Genomic DNA, 20,326 nt, shown 5'->3' with positions numbered 1-20,326 from the left:
AACACGCACACACACATTGCTAAAATCTGTGTGGCTTCTGCATGTGATGGTAACCCTAATTAGATTTATCGGTCTAGGACCCTTTTCATGTAACTACACCTATCTGCACTTTAACTGAAGGAGAAAAATGTGAAGGTAACTTGGAAACAGCACAAAGTCAATTCTTTTTATAACATGTTGCTCATAGGTGAACATTGTTGAAACCCAGTGCAGTAGAGTAGGTTTCTGTTGTTCAAAAACACAAAAGGTGTGTCGTTGTCAATGCTTTCATCAGTTCACACAGTTGTCAGGGGTCTATACCCTGTGGAAATACATCAGTCGTGTTAGCGTAAATACTGTATTGACTTATCGGATGTACTCGGCCTGCCTCACTTACTTATGCTTCATTTAGTCATTCACTACAGTAAATATCCCACACTGCCTCTCACTGGCTTCTCAAGAATTTTCTGGACGCCAGCTGATGTCTTGGATCAATATTATCATGCGTCTGTGTCGTATTAAGGCTACTGGTGTTACAGCAACTGTTTATACAGGTGTTTAATATAAAAACAGATGTTGGACTGTAATCCATTAAAAGCTTTTTGTTACTCACATTATTTATATATATATATATATGTATATATATATATATATATGTATATGTATATGTATTGAAACCTAATCATTTAATCTGAAATACATTCTCTCATTCTGCAGAGAGGGAAGGATAATGGCGGCTACTGTAATTATTTTTATGACATATTGACATTTTAGATTTCAGAAAGGCTGTACCTACCTTCTTATTTTTGTTTATTTTGTGCTATTTTGTCTTTTTCTTATGCTAAAATTAAATTATGCAGTGCTTGATTTATTATCGCGTTAAGCAGTGGGTGGAAAACACACTAAAACTACTGTTGGACCATCCACTGTGACCAAATATCCAAAAAGTACTCCCTCTAATAAGAATAAAACTTATTTAAACATGCCTGTAGGGATTCTGTCTCACTTACTCACAAGAGGCCTTGTCATAGACAACAAGATTTGTGTTCAGTCTAATATTACATTAATATTGAATGAAAAAGCATAATATTTGTCTGAAGCATTGATTGAATTTACAGTAGCGATAATGACTGTAAGGTTTACTCATATTTGTTTGTGCCATGTTTGTTTTTACTCCTAGTTATTGTTGTTCGTCAGCCAACATGTACAAAACACAGATGATCAGTTTAATACACCTTTCCTTGTTGTCTTCTAATTGAACAAATAATACTAGCAATTATTATTTGTGCACCAGACAACAGCTCAAACTGCTAAAAGCCATTTCTTTTGTCCTCATTGGTTTAAATATTATGAAACTGAGATCATACAATTGTTGCAAGGATATCGTAGCATGGCAGGTTTTGTGTTCTCTTCACATATTAATTATTATCCACTTATTTAACACTGAATGTTACGCCTATCATGATTCACTCCAAACCAGTGATTTTATACAGTAAACTGACATATACAGACCGGCACACACCCAATATTAGTAGTTTATTTCTTTGATGGATAGTTTGTCAGAAGCGCCTAGGTGAGAAATGTGATTATCAACACCAGTTGCACTAATGACATCAGCCACAAGCATCGTGTGTGTGTGTGTGTGTGTTTGTAATTCAGTTCCTTATTAAAGCTTGTTGGCAGTTTGCTTGATGGCCTTGGACGCTGGGTGTGTTAATTTATTCTTCTGTGCATCCCTAGGAGTGTTTTTATTCTTCCACCCAGTGTGCTCTTGGCATTATTAAAGGCATTAATCACTGGGATCTGACGCCTTGTTACAACACTTCCCTGATCCCACACACAAACACACAAGTGATGTCAACATTGCCACCCAGTATCTTGCTACTACAATACTCTTTAATGTTGATCCAGATGAGACAGGTGTTGTCTTTTTTAATATATAGAGATATATATCCACCAGGATCTGTGGCTTTTGGTGAATGTGGTGAAATGTTTAATAATGTTTAGTTGAGAATGCAGCTCATAATAATAATTCAAGCTAAGTTAACATCTAATAATCTTCATTTTATTGTCACATAAGTGGCTGTCTGGTGTTTTACTGTTTTAGTTTGTTTTTATTGATGCAGCCCAGACCTGAGAACGAGCCTACAGCACAATTAATTTTTTTTAATTAATCTAATCACAGTTGCTGTCTTCATTCGTTTCATTTTTTAAAATGTACTTTTGCTAACTTGGCAAAAGAATCTTATAACTCCCACTCCACAAAGTTTTGAAAATCTAACCTCCCTGTAGTATTTTATGGTATAGACCTAGAATATGTTGTGTGAGTGTGTGAACCTGTGCATAACCTGCAGTTCTCCAGTAGGAACATTCAGTCTGTTCCTGAAACTAGGTTGAAAGCTAAAGGGCACAGAGCTTTTTCTGTACGGGATCCTGTTTGAACTACCTGAGAAGATCTTAAACTTGCAGTTTTCAAAGTCACTTCTTAAAACCTTCAGGTATCATGTCTGTCTATTATACTGTTCATTTATTCTTTTAGATGTATTTCTATATTTGTACATAATCTGTGTTTTACAAACTACATGATCCTGTTTTTATTATGTTTCACATTGGTTTATTAGTTTATTTTCTGATTGTCCATGCAACATTCATCGTTGAGTTTTATACTATAATATTTAACTTAAGCCCACAGTTTTTCACGTACCACCATCACTTTTTTTCTATTGTCTTTCCTCTGTAGTTCACCCCGTCGTAACCTTTTCCTGCTTCTGACTTTTGAAGGAAACGCTGTAGAGTTGCCACATTGTTTTGACAAGTAGCCTCTTGAGCTTTTCTTCATCACAAATCGTTTTCCTCCCTCCTGCCCCTGTCTCTCACACCCTGCTGATTGGTAGATCCCTTGGGAACAAGCTGTCAGCCAGCTGACATAGTGTACGCTACAGTACCACCTATGTGTGCATATGAAAGATATTACTAAACTGAAGAGAAAAGTAATGGATGAATATCTGAAGTGCGACATAACAAAACAGTTATTTTCCCTTGATTTCTTATAGACTCGGCCATTACGACAGGAGTGAGCTGAAACAAGCATAACATCATCCTCACTCTTGTCAGTGGACAACAGCAGTAGTCTGAGTCAAGCTGTACAAACTGTGGCAGCAGTGTCAAACAGTCCACCATGTCTTGGGCCAAATCCTGTTCTGTCTTAAATGCTTGACTAAACCTGTGCCAGAAGCCAAATGTAGAAAGCCTTCACATTTACAGTCAACCTAATCAGACACCTAAGACTAAGAGACACGATAAGCTCTTGGCTCAACTGCCATGAAGCTGTCCAGTCAGATATGCTAGAACAAAACCTTAGACAAGCAAAGCAAATTCACCAACACTTAGGGCAGATATTTATTCAAGGAGAAAATTAGATTTTGCATGGCAACAGACCACTGTAATTGTCACATTTCGGAATTAATACCGTGATTGCTGCTATTTTGAAAAAGGTCAAAAATCAAACATTGTGATTGTAAGTCCACAATCAAGCTTTAATTCATGTATAAAGTGCCACAAACAACCAAATAATATCAAACATTAGCATTATAACCTCAGAAACCGTCAAAATAAGGCAAACTCCAGTGTGTGTCTCCAGTTTATTTGGCCTGTTGAACATGATTCCTTTCAGACGTTACCTATTTACCAGAAACTTACTTTTGAAGGACTTTACCTAGTTTTATGCCGGTAGCAGATCCAGGTAGATTTGCTCTTTTGCTCCTGTTTTACAGCTGAATATTCATGAAGTTATTTAAAGCAACACCAGGCCCCTGTACCCACTGGTGGTTTCAGGTAGAGTACATTAAATAGACACCAAGAGACACCAATAGAGAATTTTTCTATTGAGTGGTTTTGGACAGAGCTATACTTTAAAGGAGTATATAAAGGAGGTGTTGGATGACAATTTATCCCATTTTGTATCCACGTGTTTAATGAATTATGATTAATACTTGCCTTTTGAAATATTTAGATTACATGTTGCTTTTTCTGTTCTAGACTTAGTGTCTCATTACTTTGTTATTTTACCTAGTTCAGTTTTTACTGAAGGGTATGATGTAATTTAATTTTTACACATAAAACAACATAAATAACATTCAATGTACTACATAGGGAAAAGAATGTCTGCAATTTTCTCCAAATTACAGATGGAAAATGTCAATGTAGCTATAAGCAACAATAAAGAAGGCAGGAAAAGATGTTGGCAAGGACAAATTGAAGGAGACAGGAAAGAGGAAAAAGTCTGGAATAAAGGGATAAAGAGAATGGAAATAAGGAGGAGAGTATACTTTACAATAATATCAATTGTCAACTCTCTACGATGTGAATAAGCATATTTCCAAAAGTGGCGTATGGTTTTCTATTATTGTTCAATTCAAGTAATAACCATAATATTATTGAGTTGTGCATTGTTGTACTGAATGTTCTTGCGGGGTAAAAATATCCATGTTGTGCTGACAGGTTGGTGAAGAAAATGTAAAATTCTATTTCGGCAGGGAGAAACCTCTGTTAATGAGATGCCCTCTTTCTTTCTCTATTTCATCCTTCCTCAGGTATTTCGTAGAAAGGCGGTGGAGCTGGGTGAAAAGCTGCTGCCAGCCTTCAAAACGCCCACCGGCATCCCCTGGGCTCTGCTTAACCTCAAGAGGTAGAACACACACAGACACACACACTCTGTCCACTCCGGTGGTATTTGAGGCAGCAGGTCTGTTTTGATAGTTTGAAACTTTAAAGAGTTCTGTGGTCGGAGGCTTTGACGTGAGCCGGGTGAACACAAGCTCTCTCTATTTCAGTCTTGCACACAGAGCTGAGATGTTTTAGTGTTACATGACAGAGTGGAGCAGAAATTATTTGGTTTTTAAGCTAGAATTATTTGCCGGCAGCAGCCTCTGAAACTAAACTACATTAAAAAGACAAACCACAACTTTCTGAGTCCTCTGACGAGGTCATAGGTCAAAGTCAAGTCTTTATTAATACACTATGACATGCTGTCCAACACTGCCCCAGGGTTATACTGAGCCCTCACATGTGCGCAGATACACCAAAGTTAAAACTGAGATGCATGGCAAGTATGTCCTTTTGATGAAAATCATTCCTAACCAAGAGGGCGTGCACGCGTTGTGCTTGTGTCAGTATTTTATATACATAAATATTTTCCTAATAATTGTATGTTCTCTTCATTGTAAGTCATTTTTATTACCTTCAAATAATTTCCCATATAGTCCATAATTGAAATTTCAGCACAAAGAATTTGTTATTACTATCAGTCTTCAAGAACAGTGGAACCATTAATGGCATTCAGAGATCTGACACCATTTTTGGATCCAGTCCTCCTGTCAGTCACTCATCAAGAGTGGAGAATGCTTTCTCTTCTATATTTTAGTTTTTTCATCTATTTTCTCTCTATTTCCCACAGAGAAAGACAATACTCGGCTGATTGTCAGCCATTAATTAAAATGCAGGTTGTCATGACGATAAACGTGCCGTAACAAATAAATTTTCTTTCTGTCTTTACGGTAGAATAGACTCACTCGCATGGACTGTATGTGTGTGCACATGCATTTTCCCCCTGGAGGCCTGAGCAGATTGCTGGTGATGATGACTTTACCTGCATGACTGACCTATGATAGATTGGAAACACACACACTCTCACACTCTCCCACATCCCAGCACATGGACACATTACAATAAAGCACATACAGTGGTAATGCACCACTGAGCAGGAACTTTAACTCCCATTTCTAGCACAAGGGTTTCTTGCATGTAGAACGTGCAGATATGACACAGCGGCATTATATACATGTCTAGAACAGCTCGAAGAATTGGAGCCAGTTCTGAATTTGTATAAACCAGTAATTTGTTGAAACACATGTTTTTAACTTCACTCACTGGTTCCTGGAAATGGTTTTGTAGGAGCAACATTTAGACTTGCCTAAATTAGCGGTTATACTTGCAAACCATGCATAATAAAAGACTGCAGAAACTGTACCAACACTACAGTGAATAAGCTGAAGAACCTAGAGTTTATCAATTAATGTATAAGTACAGCAAAACAAAAAGAAACTCAAAATATCTGACAACTCAAAATACCCTGATGACATCGGGGTTTTGTGTGGACCATACCACCTTTCTGTCTCCGAAGATAGTTGTTTATGACTCCAGCTGCATGTTGGGACTTGTTGTCATGCTGCAGAGTCAATTTATTCCTATTTACTCAGTGAGTTTTTGTCGATCTGAGTGGCGACCTGCTGCATACAATTGACCTTACAGTAATAAATAAAGTTAAACAGAGCTAAATTGAATGAAGGGGCAGACCAATAACTTACACACTGCTGTATTATTGTGAAAACAAAAGTATTATTTTACCTTAATCAAATCAATATGCAATTCAGAAATAAAACATTTTCAGTGGGAGTTATAAATGATCCATTTAGATTGTAGAATAAACAAACAATATAGATGGTGTATTTCAATATATTTTATTCACCGAGTTCGACAGAGACAGATCAAGAGTTTTCAGAAGTGTTATTCCAAAAGAAACATCAGTGAAGGACTTTTGAAGTAGTGTAGTTAGGAGCGGTTTTGCTGCCTACGTAACCTTGACCCAGATTGGAGCAGAATAAATCAGTAAAACACACAAACACATGCAAACAAGGCCTAATTATCATCTTTCCCTTCATCATCAATGGTCTGTTTTACCCTCGATTCCTTCATTCTCCATTTTGAAAGGGTTTTTTTCACATCCCACACTCCTATATTCCCTCTTGTCCTTCCTCACTCCATCCATCTTACCTAGACTGACCTAGTATCTCTGTCTCTTTCAGGACATCAAACTATACACTAAGTCCACTCAGTGGCCTTGTTCTTTTGTATTCCCTCTTTGCAGTTTTTCATCACTCTACCCTGTAGCTATCTACAGAACCCAAGTGGGGCCACAAGAAATAAGGCCATAGTTTAAAAGATGTTATGACTTCTACTATAAGAGAACCTTGTTTGCTCAGTTGCTCATTGTTAATTTTAGAGAACAACATAAATGTAGTCTCCTCTGTCTTGTGATGTCTTTTTGATGATGACTATTTGTTTTTGATTTATAATTAAAGATTAAAACAGTTGAATGCTCTTAACCCCATCAGTACAGAGACTAAAATCCTGTGTTCCTGGAATAGGCTGGAACTTGTGCAGAAACATTTACTTCAGCGCTCTGAATTAGTAATGTTAGGATGTTTTAAGAAAACCTAAAACAACCTTGATTTGACCACTTGTCTGATAAGTCTGATAAATCAAAAGTACTTTACCTTTTTAAGGATCACAGGTTGGCCCTGGACTCCGGTCACCCCATTCTCCCTCTTTTTTCTTTTTTTCATCTAATAATCTTCGACAAACTCTGGCCCCATAAGAGTAAAACAGCACTGCAGAGCTTTGATTATTAGAGAGAAAGAGTCACAAGGCAAAGATCTGAATATCCGAGCAAACTATTTTGTTCATTTAAAACAATTAGGGAAGTTTTCTGTTGATTTTTTCAGTTTTTTCCTTTTGTTCCCTTTATCCCTTAATGGGAGCTTCTATTTTGCATTGTAAAAAGGATATTTATCTAGCAAGTGTTGGTGTGGAATCATGTAGTGGTTTCTCTCAGTAACCTGGTTACTTGAGTAGCATATAAGCGTACTGTATGTTGTGAGGTATTCAGAGACAGTGTAGTACAGACAGAAAGTGTAGCTCATCCGTGTTTTGAACCCCCCTAAAGAACAAAAATAAAACACTGAGATATAAACCTGAACTGTGGCTCAGAAATCGAGGGATTAACCAAAGTGTGGATTTTGAGAATTGTTACGCTCCCCTAATTTTCTCTTTTCTTAGCATCCAGCATTTAGTCTAGCTAAACCAAGGCTGAATATCGCGGGAGAATCCGATGACATTCCTAAAACACTGATTCAAGTTTAAAATAAACACATTTTTGGTGTAAACATCAACTAGTTGTTATCAGAGCCAATATAGAGAAAATACATATACATATTAAGTTGCTGTGCTTCTGTAGCAGCACTTCACCAATCAATTGCCAACACTTTCTTTCTTTCTCTCTTTTTCACGCACACAATTTCCTGGTTGTTATCTGCCTTGGCCAGTATGTCCCATAGCTCTTCTATTAGCATTCACACTGATAAAGCTCCTGCAAATCACTCCCACTGTGCTGCATACTGACTGGCCTTAATGGGATGAGGCATTGTGAGACTGTGTGTTGTGTTGAGGTGTCTGGATATGTGAATCTCCCTAAAATTAGCTGTTCATTCCCTTTATTTTCTCAACATGCATCATGGTGATTACAGTAGCCCATACACACACTTGCACACATAAATGGCAGTGAAAGGTCTGAAAAACACTTAAATTCAATTTGCAAACATCATGCATTAGAAATAATTTAGAAATGTTAAGTGGTAAATTTGGTGTGGTTCAATTTAATTGATGATTTGAGCTTATTGGAATTTGGAGGGGTTGTATTTTCTCCATGAATTGTAGCGCAACATATACAGTACATTGCATGCATGTTAGCTGTACCAACCTACACACTGTAAAATTCAAGGAAAATACCTGCGATCTAGACCATTTGCTTCTCAAAGCAATGTTGTACTCTGACGCTGCAAAGCTAAAGCTAAACTCTTTCGCCCCTGCTCTGTTTTCTTATCTTACAGAAGAATGTGTAAAAATATGAGTGTTGGACTCCTACAGCTACAGACACTGAGACTGAAGCAATCATTTTGAGCTCTTGGGCTCTTGGAGCTTGATCAACAGGCCTAGATGAAGAATGGTAATGTGGTCGCACTTGGTGACCCTGTGAAGTGGCGCTCTGTCATGGAGCCTTTTCTTTTAGATGTGATAGGAAAATTTTCTTGTTAACCCCAGTGGATGTGTGGAAATGATCTGCTTAATAAAGCCTGATGACAGTATAATACCCTATGCAATCAGAGGGCCACAAACCTTAACTTCTTAATCAGAGAACACTGTGTCATCAGCGTAGCAGCAGTAGAAGAAGTCATAAAGTGTATTGATACAATCAAGGTTGGTGAAGAGCAAAGTGTCTGTTAGTCTATTTACTATTACTTATTAGCTATAGACATGCTGGTCTTTATTATAGATTAGCTAACATCATACAGTACTATGTACTGGATATTTCAGTAAAGCTTGCATCCTTCATTTTAAAATGTTTACTTCTGTCTGGGGCTAACAGCAGCTAAAGTATAGTGGTGTTATTATATGAACAAACCCTAACAGAGGCTTTTACCATGGCCACACTAATGAGTACATACTTGTACATTCAACAGACAAACAATCAAGGTATTTGTAGCAACATAGTCTTACTGGCCTGAGTCACTTTTAACAACAAAGAAAAGTCTGGCATCTAAGGATCCAGAGATTTTATTAAAAGCACAGTCTCAGAAATATACACACACATCCTCAGTGCAGCTCTCTTCGGCAGTAACCTAAGGCAGTGGAAGACAGCCGTGATTTAAGGCCTCTAATTAAGTTGCTAACTGTGAATCTATCGCAATTCACATTTTCTCTGCCCCTGGAGGAGGAGATGTACAATAGATTTTAAGACAGAAGAAGAATTATTGAAGGAAGAAAAGCAGGAGGAAAAGAGAGGTCGTGGCATGGATGAGGATGAGGACAGTGAAAGTGTTGGCATGGGGAACAAAAAAAAGAGAAAATATGTTTCATCCAACCACAGAGTGTAAATGAATTGCAGCACTGCTTTCTAGCATAATACTAGAGGAGCGTGAGAGGGCACTTCCTGGTGTGACATGCAAATTTATGGAGATGGAATGCCTTTTCTGTTTTTCCAGGTTACTGCTTGACACCACAGAATTAAAATGGCTGTTGTTGGATGTGCAGAATGAACTCGAGGGTGTAAAACTAGAAGGCTACAATTTGCCATTTCACAGCTGGCCAAGAAATGGCCACGGGTGTAAGAGATTGAATAAGAAGAAGATTGGACACGCCCAAAAGGACAAAGAGGACACCAAAATGACTGGAATCATTATAATATGACACAATATGGTATTATCGGTTTAGACTAACATTCATTTGGCATCTGAAAACTGTCAAAGAGGTACTGTAGTCACATATTAATACTTTATCCGGTCATACTTAACACTCTTGTCTCTGGATTCAGACAATTCAAAAACAGCAGTTGATAAAACAGTCCAACCTAAAGGTGAATTTCAGTTCTTCTAAAGCCCATTTTTTTGCAATTTGTAAGGACATTGTAGAGTCCATAAGGGAATTTTTCTACTTTCTGTGCCTTTAAGGAGCTCTTGTATGTGTTGGTTTGCCAAACAAACAGCAGCTGATCTATTGATTCATTACAAATGTTCAGTATCATCTTTAATACAGTGCTGTAAGCTTAACATAATCACTAAGATGTCCTCTAGTTCCAGGTCACTGAGGAGAATTACTGACTGAGTTTTCATCTTGCTACATTTTTATTCCTTTTGTCATGAGACAGTGTTATTTTAGAGTGAGAAATTTTATTCTGCCAGCTCCTAATGAATCTTCCTACCCCTTACTGTGCCTGAAAATTAACTCAACTGCGATCTCAAAAAAAAAAAAGTCAGGTAGAGACACAACCTTTATGATTGTACAGATCATTTCTGCAAATTAGGGTGACAGTCATTTGAGGCTTTTGTAAGTATGCACGTTAAAACCTCGAACGTATTTCCAGGACTTTTATAACATACACAAAAACTTGCTGTAAACTAAATATGTTGTGTATTTTATAGTTTAAAGCTTGTAATAAGTTTCATGAACTCCCATGTGAGATAAGGAATGTGGAGCATGCTGCTTGTTAAGACTGTTCTGGAAACTGGGCCACCAGCACATCTGCATCACTGGTCAAACACAACGGTGGACTCTGATCAGATGGACTAATACATTTACACTGTGCTGCCAGTGGATGGAGGCCAGTTTTCAGTCCCAGTACACAAAGTAAATGGGACATGTTTGCATCAGATCACTAGACATCATGTCCAAAGTAATAGAGTAGATATTAAGTTATTAAATTATATTTGTGACCGTTTATTCTTATTTGAGACTGTAATGTCTATTATAGAGTTTAATGTGCTTTTCAAATCCTGTGTATGTTTTATTTTAATTTTGTGCCTTTATATCCCAGTGTGTGTCTTTCTTATCTTGTGCTGATGCCCGTCATGACCAAAGCTGCAGCTTATGGACTTTGAAAGTTGAGTTAGAGCACATTGCCTAATATACAGTCAATGCAGCTTGCTTTGCAGTCTGATTACCTAAACAACTGCAACTGCAAAGCAACATGTGCAGCAGAACAATCACAGATTAACAACAAATATTTTAATAAAACACAAAGACCCAAAGACCTGACTGACTCAGTAATATTAGTCCTACAGTAAAATATCTCATTTTTACAAACTGCAGCAGTAAAATCCTAGACTTTAACATGCATACAAGGTTTATTAGGTTATTTGTTCTTCCCAAGTTGATTTATTTTGCTTTAAGTACATTTAATTACTTAACATAGGTAATTCTGTAAGTTAATTCAAACAAGCAGACTGCCCTTTTTTAAACTTAATTTTAATTAAGTTCCAGCCAGCATTGCAGATCTTAAGTAGTGTTGAATTTGTCATTCTGAAACTTGCAGACACCCTGGACAGACAAATGATATTCACACTCTCATCTGTCTCTAGTATTATACTCTATGTCTGCACTTCATCAGTTTGTGTCTGTTTGGTTTACACAGCAGCTTTTCTCTGCTGTCTTTTATTGTGTTCCCCTTAATGGGGATCTAGTGTTTCTAACAGCGGGGCTGTGGGAAGGATTGGGGTGGACCAGGATGAGTCGGAAAGGTGTGTTTGTGTGTGTGTGTGTGTGTGTGTGTGTTCACCTCCTCCCTACCAAGAGAAGGGATTTATCTTTCATCAGGGGGGTTTATAAAATGGATAGATTAAGTCTATCGTTGACTGAGGGGAGATGGAGGTAGCACGGAGACTGTTGTGGAGATAGAGAAATAAAGTTGTGTTCTTATGGAAGGAGCCGGGGTCACTAAAACACACAGTATGTTTTGGATTAAACTTAATACATCATCTAAGCCACATTAAACTTTTGTGCACGTAATTATAGATAGTAATACAGCTAATAAAACACAGTTCCCACCTCAATCAGGTCTGCAGTAATGGGATTTGTCCAGTTTTGTTCTCTGACCCTGTTCTCTGTGTCTCTGCCTGCTGACTGATGCCGCGGTGGTCCTCCCTGTGTTTGGTTGACTTGATTAAATCCATGGTGTAATGGGAAACAAATTATGGCTTGTGCAGCATGATGAGTTGAAGGGGGCATAATTAGTATGTTCATCCACCTCTTTGAAGAAATGTGTGTGTGTGTTTGGCACTTCTCCCAATTCACACTCCTTCTCCTCCCCTCGTTTCTCATTTGTTGGATGTCTCCTGTGCTTCTGTTTTCTCTGTATGCGAGTGTGAGTTTGCGTATGTGCAGCTCGAGTCCGTGTCTTCACATTCAGTTGTTACTGAGTCGTGAGTCATCAGTGTGTATTTATGAAAAGTTACTTGAAGCGTCACCTCCAGAGTCCTCAGTCCTTGGTGTGGATGTGATCTGTCAGTGGCTGAAATGATCACACACACACAGTTACTACGTGGGTCTTCTGTCCTTGTCAAGCATGCCAGGGTTGTTAACTCTCACATCAGACCTGGAAGTTCGACAACTTTGACACTACAAGCAGCATCTGGGGAGATGTGTCTGTCAGTCTCACTGACTGGCAGACACACACTGATGTGCTGCCAAAGTCAAGTGTGTGATCACAGATGGTGTGTGAAGAGAAAGTTTCGTTCAGTTTTGGTTGGTTCTGTTGATTCACCTCAGTTTTTTATCCATTTGAAGAATCTTCTCTTATCAACAGATGGCAACTGCTAATGGATTTCTAAAATACAGGAACGATTAATGAATGGCAGTTGAGTCAGAAAAGAAACTTTAAGTCGACACTTTTAACCTCTTTTCAGACATTCAGGCTTCTGATGAAAAGCTTTTCTGATGTGACTCATTCTGTTTTCTTGTGTTGTTGCCTACAAAGCACTTACAGGTATTAGTGAGACTGAATATACAGTGTACACAAGCTGAAACATGTAAAGGTGGTTCTGCCTGCGCTGGTGAAGAAAACATTTATTAAAATTCATAGAAATCATCAACTTGTCTTTCACATCTCTGCAACTGTTTAGTGCATCCTCTGTTATTAACAGAAATCCATCTTCTGTTTTTCTATTTGTGCAGTGGTATTGGTAGAAACTGGCCATGGGCATCAGGTGGAAGCAGCATCCTGGCAGAGTATGGCACCCTGCATCTGGAGTTCATGCACCTCAGTAAACTTTCTGGAAATCCCGAGTTTGCTCAAAAGGTGAAAGATGAAACTATAAAACAGTAAACCTTATTTTCCCCCACATATTGTCCGTACTGTGTTCTGTGTTCTGTGTTATCATATTAACACTTTACATTTTTTATTGTCATTATGTGTATTTACATTTACCTATTCCATTCTGTTTCTGTGAATTATTAGGTGATGAACATTCGGAAGGTTCTAAATCGCCTGGACAAACCCCAGGGGCTGTATCCCAACTACCTGAACCCTAACAGTGGACAGTGGGGCCAACGTAAGTCTGCATCACTGTATTTATTTCTCTTTTCCTACATTCTCTGCATGTATCATACATCTCTATCAATGCAAAGCGCGAGTTGGCACATAGTCTTTTATCTTGGGATTGGTTATCAGATGCTTTGCCAACCACCATTTATGCTACTGCTTCTTATTTTTTCTTCATAAATTATTGCAAGCAGGCTAATTGAGCAAGGAAGCTACTTTTATCATTTACATACATTTATTGGCCACTGTTAAAGAGGCCATATTATGCATAATTTTGGCTTCATATTTGTTTTCTGGGGCTCTACTAGAATAGTTTTGGATGATTTAAAATTCCAAAAAGTGCTTATTTTTCTCGAACTCCCCGTCTATAAAGGCTCCTACCCTACTTGCCTGTGGACCAAGCTGTGGCTGAAACACACAGTGAGGCTACATAAACAAACCGTAGCTTTACAATTTTGCATAGTTTTACTATTTTATCATTCAGAATGTTGCTTTTGAAATTCAGAAATATGTCCTTAAGCTGGTTTCTGTCTCAAAATAAATATCCACTATTGTCTTGCATTTCTTTCTTTGTCAAACAAAAACATATTTAATTTTCCTTAACAACTGCAAAGACACTTACACACTGGTCTCTAAATGCAGCTAATGAACAACTCCTGAACTGGTGGGTGTGCGAGTGTAGTTTGTGCTCAAACAGAGAGCCGTTTATGGAGCAAGGGTCCAGAGAAAGCGTCTGATCCCTGGATAAATCTCACGACACAGAGATACAGACACAGAAACAGGCTGTAGCGTCACACCTACTGTAAATACAGTGTAATTAAAGTGAAGATCACAGGCTGAAATCTTTGTGTTAGTAATAACATGGACTTTGAGGGTGATATCAAAAACATTCATAAAATTAGCATTTATCGCCTGAAGAGTGTCACCAAGGTTAGACCTTTCCTTTCCCAAGATGACACTGAAACACTAATGCATGCAAATTACAACTTGTCTAGATTACAGCAGTGCACTTTATGTTGCTCTTTCAAAGGAAACTATTGAGTACCTGTAATTTGTACTGACGAAAACCCAGAGAGTGCACATATCACTCTCTTATTATAATCACCACACTGTCTCCAGCTCAGATTCAGAAATGAAAGGTCGTTATTTTTTAACTTGCTCCTGAACCTGCCCATAACAATTTCCTGAGCTGCTTATAGAGATTTTTAGTCAACTACAACACACCTTTGATTGTGGTCTGCTGGTCAAATGAAAAAGCTATTTTAATCCAACTTAACTACTACTACGAACTTGTTGACCAAACATTGTCCACATTAGTTAAATTTAAAGGTGTTCCTTTAAATTGTTGTGGCAGCAAAGTTAGTGTTGAGCAAGTGCAGAATACTCTCTTATTTCTTTGTTCTCTCTTTCGAACCTTCACAGACGTCTCTCCATTTAAACCTTGTTGTCACTCTTGACATTGCTGCAACACTATATACCCGTGTCACCAAGTATTTTCACACTCACTCCACCCCCTAACTCCTATCACACACTTGTTTGTTGGGGCAACAGGGTATAATTTTAAATCCATTACTGGCCTCTTCAAACCCTGTAGCTGACCATGTGATGATGGTAATGATAGAGAAGTGAGACTTTGAGGAACGAGAGCGAATGGAGGCGTCCAGGAAAAGTGAAGGAATAAATGTAGCATAGAGAAGCAGCGCATCCAGCAGTAGTTTTTCCTAATACTGGCTATAATATGTGTGTTAGTAATGTGAAAATCACACTGAGAAGTGGCTGTATATCAAAGCCCAGATTACTCTCATTTACCTCTCAGCAAAGAACCATATAGTAAGTGTGTTTCATCAAAACAGTTTGTTTTAATGTGTTTGGAAGCTGTTGTCCAACAGAAACAGAGAATCACAGAATCCCACTGGAGTTGTATTTCTCAGAACTCTTGAAACAAACCTTTTGACAAAATAAAACTATAGAGCCTCAGGAACTAAAGACAACACGAGGAACAGCAGAAAATTTGTCTTTGCACCTGCTGCGTTTTTATTTCAGCTACCTACCAAGAACCACAAGGATCAGATAGATTAGACCAGTAATCTATTAAAAACCTTTTTTTCTGTTGGAAACTCTTATTACAGAAACACAAAACACTGTCATTTATTGCTGTGAGACTCAGTAGAAGGAATGAACAGAGAGTGAAATCACAAAAGAAGCTGAGGGAGTTTTAGGGATCTGCAGGGATGTTCCCCTGCTAACAGCTATTGAGCTTTTCTGATTTGAAATGACTAATTATTTTTCATGCTTAATTATTGTAGTACCCATGTTACTTTGTACAAGTATCATGTCTCTTTAAGCCAGTCACTGTTCTGCATAAAATCAAGGCCTCTCATTGTCTCATTGCCATTAAATTAGAACTTCTTTGATCCAGTTTTATAAAATTGTTTTTTATAGCCACGAATGCACTTCAGTAGAGTCCTTCCTGGTATCGCTTCTGATACACAGCTCTTATTTGGAGGCTGTTAGAGGCTGTGATAAAATATGGACCTGCACGTCTGGTCTACTTTTATCATCTCACACATTGAAATATTAAATCAAACTACTGAAAGCACATCCATGGTGATAATTTTTGGCATTTAGCTGACACTCTTAACCAGAACCAGTAGTTGTGTTTTCATCCAAGTATTTTATGCAAATTGTGACATACTCAATTAGCATTGCTGAATAGAAACCGCAAGTTTGAACCAAAAAGGGAAAGAAAAAAAAAATCCTCACTCACAGAAAAACGCTTTTATGCTCATCTTAGTCAGAGAGGGGTTTTCATCTAGAAAGAAATTATGCAATAGTGATGGGAATGCTTTTGTTGAATAAATTATGATGTAGGGATTTTTGCAGCCTAATGTTGTCTGAAAAAATAACTCCCCACCACAGCCTCCCAGAAAGGCTCGTCCTGTCTCTTTCATACGTTGAACGTACAGTTTTAGACTTGGTAGATTTATGTTTTAACCAAACAGCTGTTATGTCAACATGTGGGCATAGGAAATGTGTTTTCAGCGCTCTCACTGCTTCCATTTATGAGTCATAAACATCTTTGTGCATACGTTTGTAACTGTTTTTCATTCAGTTGTGTTTTATGGCAGATCACGGATGCTCTGTTTCAAACCTGTGTCATCTCTCTCTCGATTATCTGGTGCTCCTGGTTTAGGCACCCTTATCGGCTCAAAGCCACCGGCCTCCCTTCTCTTCACTTCAAGATGATCACAGCTGACATTTAATCTCTGCACACCACAAACAGGGCTGGACTCTGTTAATGACACATGCATATGGATGAGCCGTCACTGACAATCAGCAGGGCAAATACAGAAGTAAAGCTAAGCTGCCTGGAGGTTCACCTACAATAACCACCCCCACACACTCACACAAATGGAGACTATACTGTAGTTCATCATTTGCTGTAGATACTGTGTGTTCTCCTTATATTAAACACATTAATCCAGCCCTGTGTCATGTGAGGTTGATCTATGGACGATCCAACAGTGTTGGCAGTTGTAATCTACACCGCCAGACATGTAGGTGGTTTGTTTGTGTGCATACGTGTGTGTAATACTCTTTGTTTATCTGTGTGTTACAGATCACGTATCTGTAGGTGGCCTAGGTGACAGTTTCTATGAGTACCTGCTCAAGGCCTGGCTGATGTCTGACAAGAGTGATGAGGAAGGCAAAAAGATGTACTATGATGCCCTGCAGGTAACAAACACACACACACACACACACACACACACACACACAGCCCGTCAATATCGGTCGAGTTGATTTAACTGTTGCAGAATGAAACTGAGGCTTTATTCTTAGTTTCAACTGAAACTGTTGGATGTTTCAGCATCATGAAAGAAGATTTGGATTTTGTGTTGAACTCCTTTTAAATAGTAGCACAAGATCTGTATTAGGCCTCTAAATACATATGTGAATAAAATATTTAAAGCTAACATATCAAATGTTTTTATAATGATATAATAAAACATGGAACAAGATTTTCTTTTCTTGTAGTTCACAAAGTTAAAAAGTAATGTTGTAAAGAAGTTTTCTTTCATGTACTTTCAATATATCCATCAGAAGCAGAAGTTCAGCTTAGAAGTCAGTCTTCCTGATATAGAAACTCAGAATCTAGAAATGTGTTGATAAACCGTATTCTGCCCCCATCAGTGAATGGTGTAACGCACCTTTTCTCAGCCCGGCCCTCACAACATGGGACAGCACTGATCTCTGTGCGTTATAAATCTCATTCTGTGCACAGAATCAGGAGACCTCAAATTTGAAGTTGTTCTTACTGAGTGGACAAAATGTGGGTTTGAAAATGGTCTTTACAAATAGTGAACTGGAGGGATTACCTCCCCAGGATTTACCACAACCAGCTCTCTGAGTCATAATAAATGGCTGGTTTGATAATAAGTTATTACAGAGTCGAGGTCAGATTTAGATATTTAGAAGAGGACTTGGTGTTGTACAGGATTTATTTCTCCCTGTAGAGAATATTGCAGCAATACAGTTGTGTTAATTTACATTTACATTTAGTACTTTGATAGAAACTTTTGTCCAAAGTGACTAACAGCAGGTTCATTCAGCGATTTCAAGACATGGCCAAGGAGCTGAGAATTAAACCCTACAGTTAATGAACAGTTGCTATGCCAGCTGACATAAGCTTGAAACATGCAACTCGTAAATAATGTTTGACTAAAAAGTGTTGTTTGATTCAGGTGACTTCACTGTCTCTCACTCAACATCATCCTGACAACAAAGTGTAGTGTTTTTCTGATAATAATTTTGGGAACATCGTGAGTTTGAACAGATGGGGATGAAGCACAGATGAGCTAAACACACTTTTGTATAAGAAAACAAACACTTTGAACAGATGAATCTACAGTAACAACAGCCTCTTGAAATCTGAAACGAACAGACACACACACATTTGAGCAGACAGCTTTTCTCTGTTTAAACAAATTGTCAACTTAAGTTGCAATGACAAGCAACGGGTCTCAGCTGCAGGAAGCTGATCAGCTGCTTGTCTTTCTGTAACACACTGGGGAGCGAATATATTACATGGTGACTAAAACAGAATTAAACATGCCAGGATACTTTCGGTATAATCCCTCTCAATCTTCAAGGATTAAGGGCCTTCTTGCTGTGTTCGTCAAGTGAAGGCTGCTGGAGAGAGAGCAGCAGCAGTGAAGTATCTGAGTCATGGCAGGGAAATGAAAAGATGGCCCTGGTAGCTCTCCGGTGCTGGTTTTCTATAGGATGGGTTGTGTTTGAGTGTCAGTAGATCCAACTCTCTCTCTCTCTCTCTCTCTCTCTCTCTCTCTCAGGCGATAGAAACCAACCTGATGAGGAAGTCGAGCAGTGGGCTAACCTACATAGCGGAGTGGAAGGGGGGGCTGCTGGAGCACAAGATGGGACACCTGACCTGTTTTGCGGGTGGCATGATTGCGCTGGGTGCCGATGGGGCGCCCAGTGACAAGACGGGCCACCAGATGGAGCTTGCCGCAGAGATTGCTCGAACATGTCACGAGTCTTATAGCAGGACGGGTAAATATGCACACACAGGCGTTTCCAACTAATATGATTTATGTTTTCCATTAATTTCCTGACTCTACTTTTAAGTTTGACAGTTCTGATTTAGTTGCAGACTTGGGTCCAATGCCATTTTAGATGTTTACTCCTACCTGTCGCTTTTGAGTGCCGCCACATTTGATGGCGATGGTGTGTTATTATTATTATTTTTGTATATTAATGACAGCATCTTCTCCTCTAAAGTGAGAATGTCACATATTTGCATGTTGTCCTGTCATCCTATTAAGTAAGACATCAAAATTACTGTTTACTGAAGAATCTCATTGAAAGTAAATACAGTTGTGATGAATAATTACCACCAACAATGGAAAAACGTATTTTTAGTCATTGTTCCACCACCTCAACAACATAAACATAACTTCAACAGTAAGTAAATATGTAAATACCTATAAATAATAACATTCAATTCAAAGGAAAGCTGTTAAATACTGTAATTAAGATTACATTGAGCTTTATGCTTCTGTACATTTAAAGTGTTTTCTTTTATTTTTCTCCCCCTGCAGCTTTGAAGCTGGGTCCAGAGGCGTTTCGTTTTGATGGGGGAGTGGAGGCCATCGCCACCCGCCAGAATGAGAAGTACTTCATCCTCCGCCCTGAGGTCATCGAGACTTACATGTACATGTGGAGGTTCACCCACGACCCCAAATACAGGGAGTGGGGCTGGGAGGCTGTTCAGGTAAAATGTAAACTAAATGAAAATTGGTTCTACTGTGCAATTTGGGTAAAAAAAAAACTGTGTTTTTATTCGTCGAAGAATTTAGAGAGATTTAATTTCAGGCAGGAACAATAACTGGTAAACTTTGAGTTTGTTGGTGTATTTTTCACATGATCTTAAAGACAACATACAAATGAGGAAGGAAACTAACAGAAGGTCAATTTATTAGGCCTTTTTTTATATTTAGCACATAATCCGCCCTGTGGTTTAGTGGTTTCTTTAACTACATAAAGAGCTGGATTGATGTTACCACTCACTGACACCCTTCTGTGCTTTCCTTCCTTCATGTTGTCTCTCTTTATTACTGT

At 38.4% G+C, this 20,326-nt stretch overlaps 1 protein-coding gene across 1 annotated transcript in view; it reads left to right on the top strand.

Moving 5' to 3' along the window:
* The window catches only part of man1a1 (mannosidase, alpha, class 1A, member 1), a 92,491-nt gene that overhangs the window by 65,205 nt on the left and 6,960 nt on the right, over positions 1 to 20,326 (top strand). Inside the window, exons 5-10 of the mRNA XM_026341004.1 lie at positions 4,572 to 4,666; positions 13,321 to 13,444; positions 13,604 to 13,697; positions 17,307 to 17,422; positions 19,039 to 19,258; positions 19,807 to 19,979. Of these exons, the coding sequence (XP_026196789.1) occupies positions 4,572 to 4,666; positions 13,321 to 13,444; positions 13,604 to 13,697; positions 17,307 to 17,422; positions 19,039 to 19,258; positions 19,807 to 19,979 (822 nt within the window). The remainder of the gene's footprint in view (positions 1 to 4,571; positions 4,667 to 13,320; positions 13,445 to 13,603; positions 13,698 to 17,306; positions 17,423 to 19,038; positions 19,259 to 19,806; positions 19,980 to 20,326) is intronic.

Source organism: Anabas testudineus, chromosome 24 (assembly GCF_900324465.2).
Source record: "Anabas testudineus chromosome 24, fAnaTes1.2, whole genome shotgun sequence".
NCBI lineage: Eukaryota > Metazoa > Chordata > Actinopteri > Anabantiformes > Anabantidae > Anabas > Anabas testudineus.
Note: the sequence above shows the minus strand (reverse complement) of the source record. Positions and strands in the feature narration are given on the sequence as shown.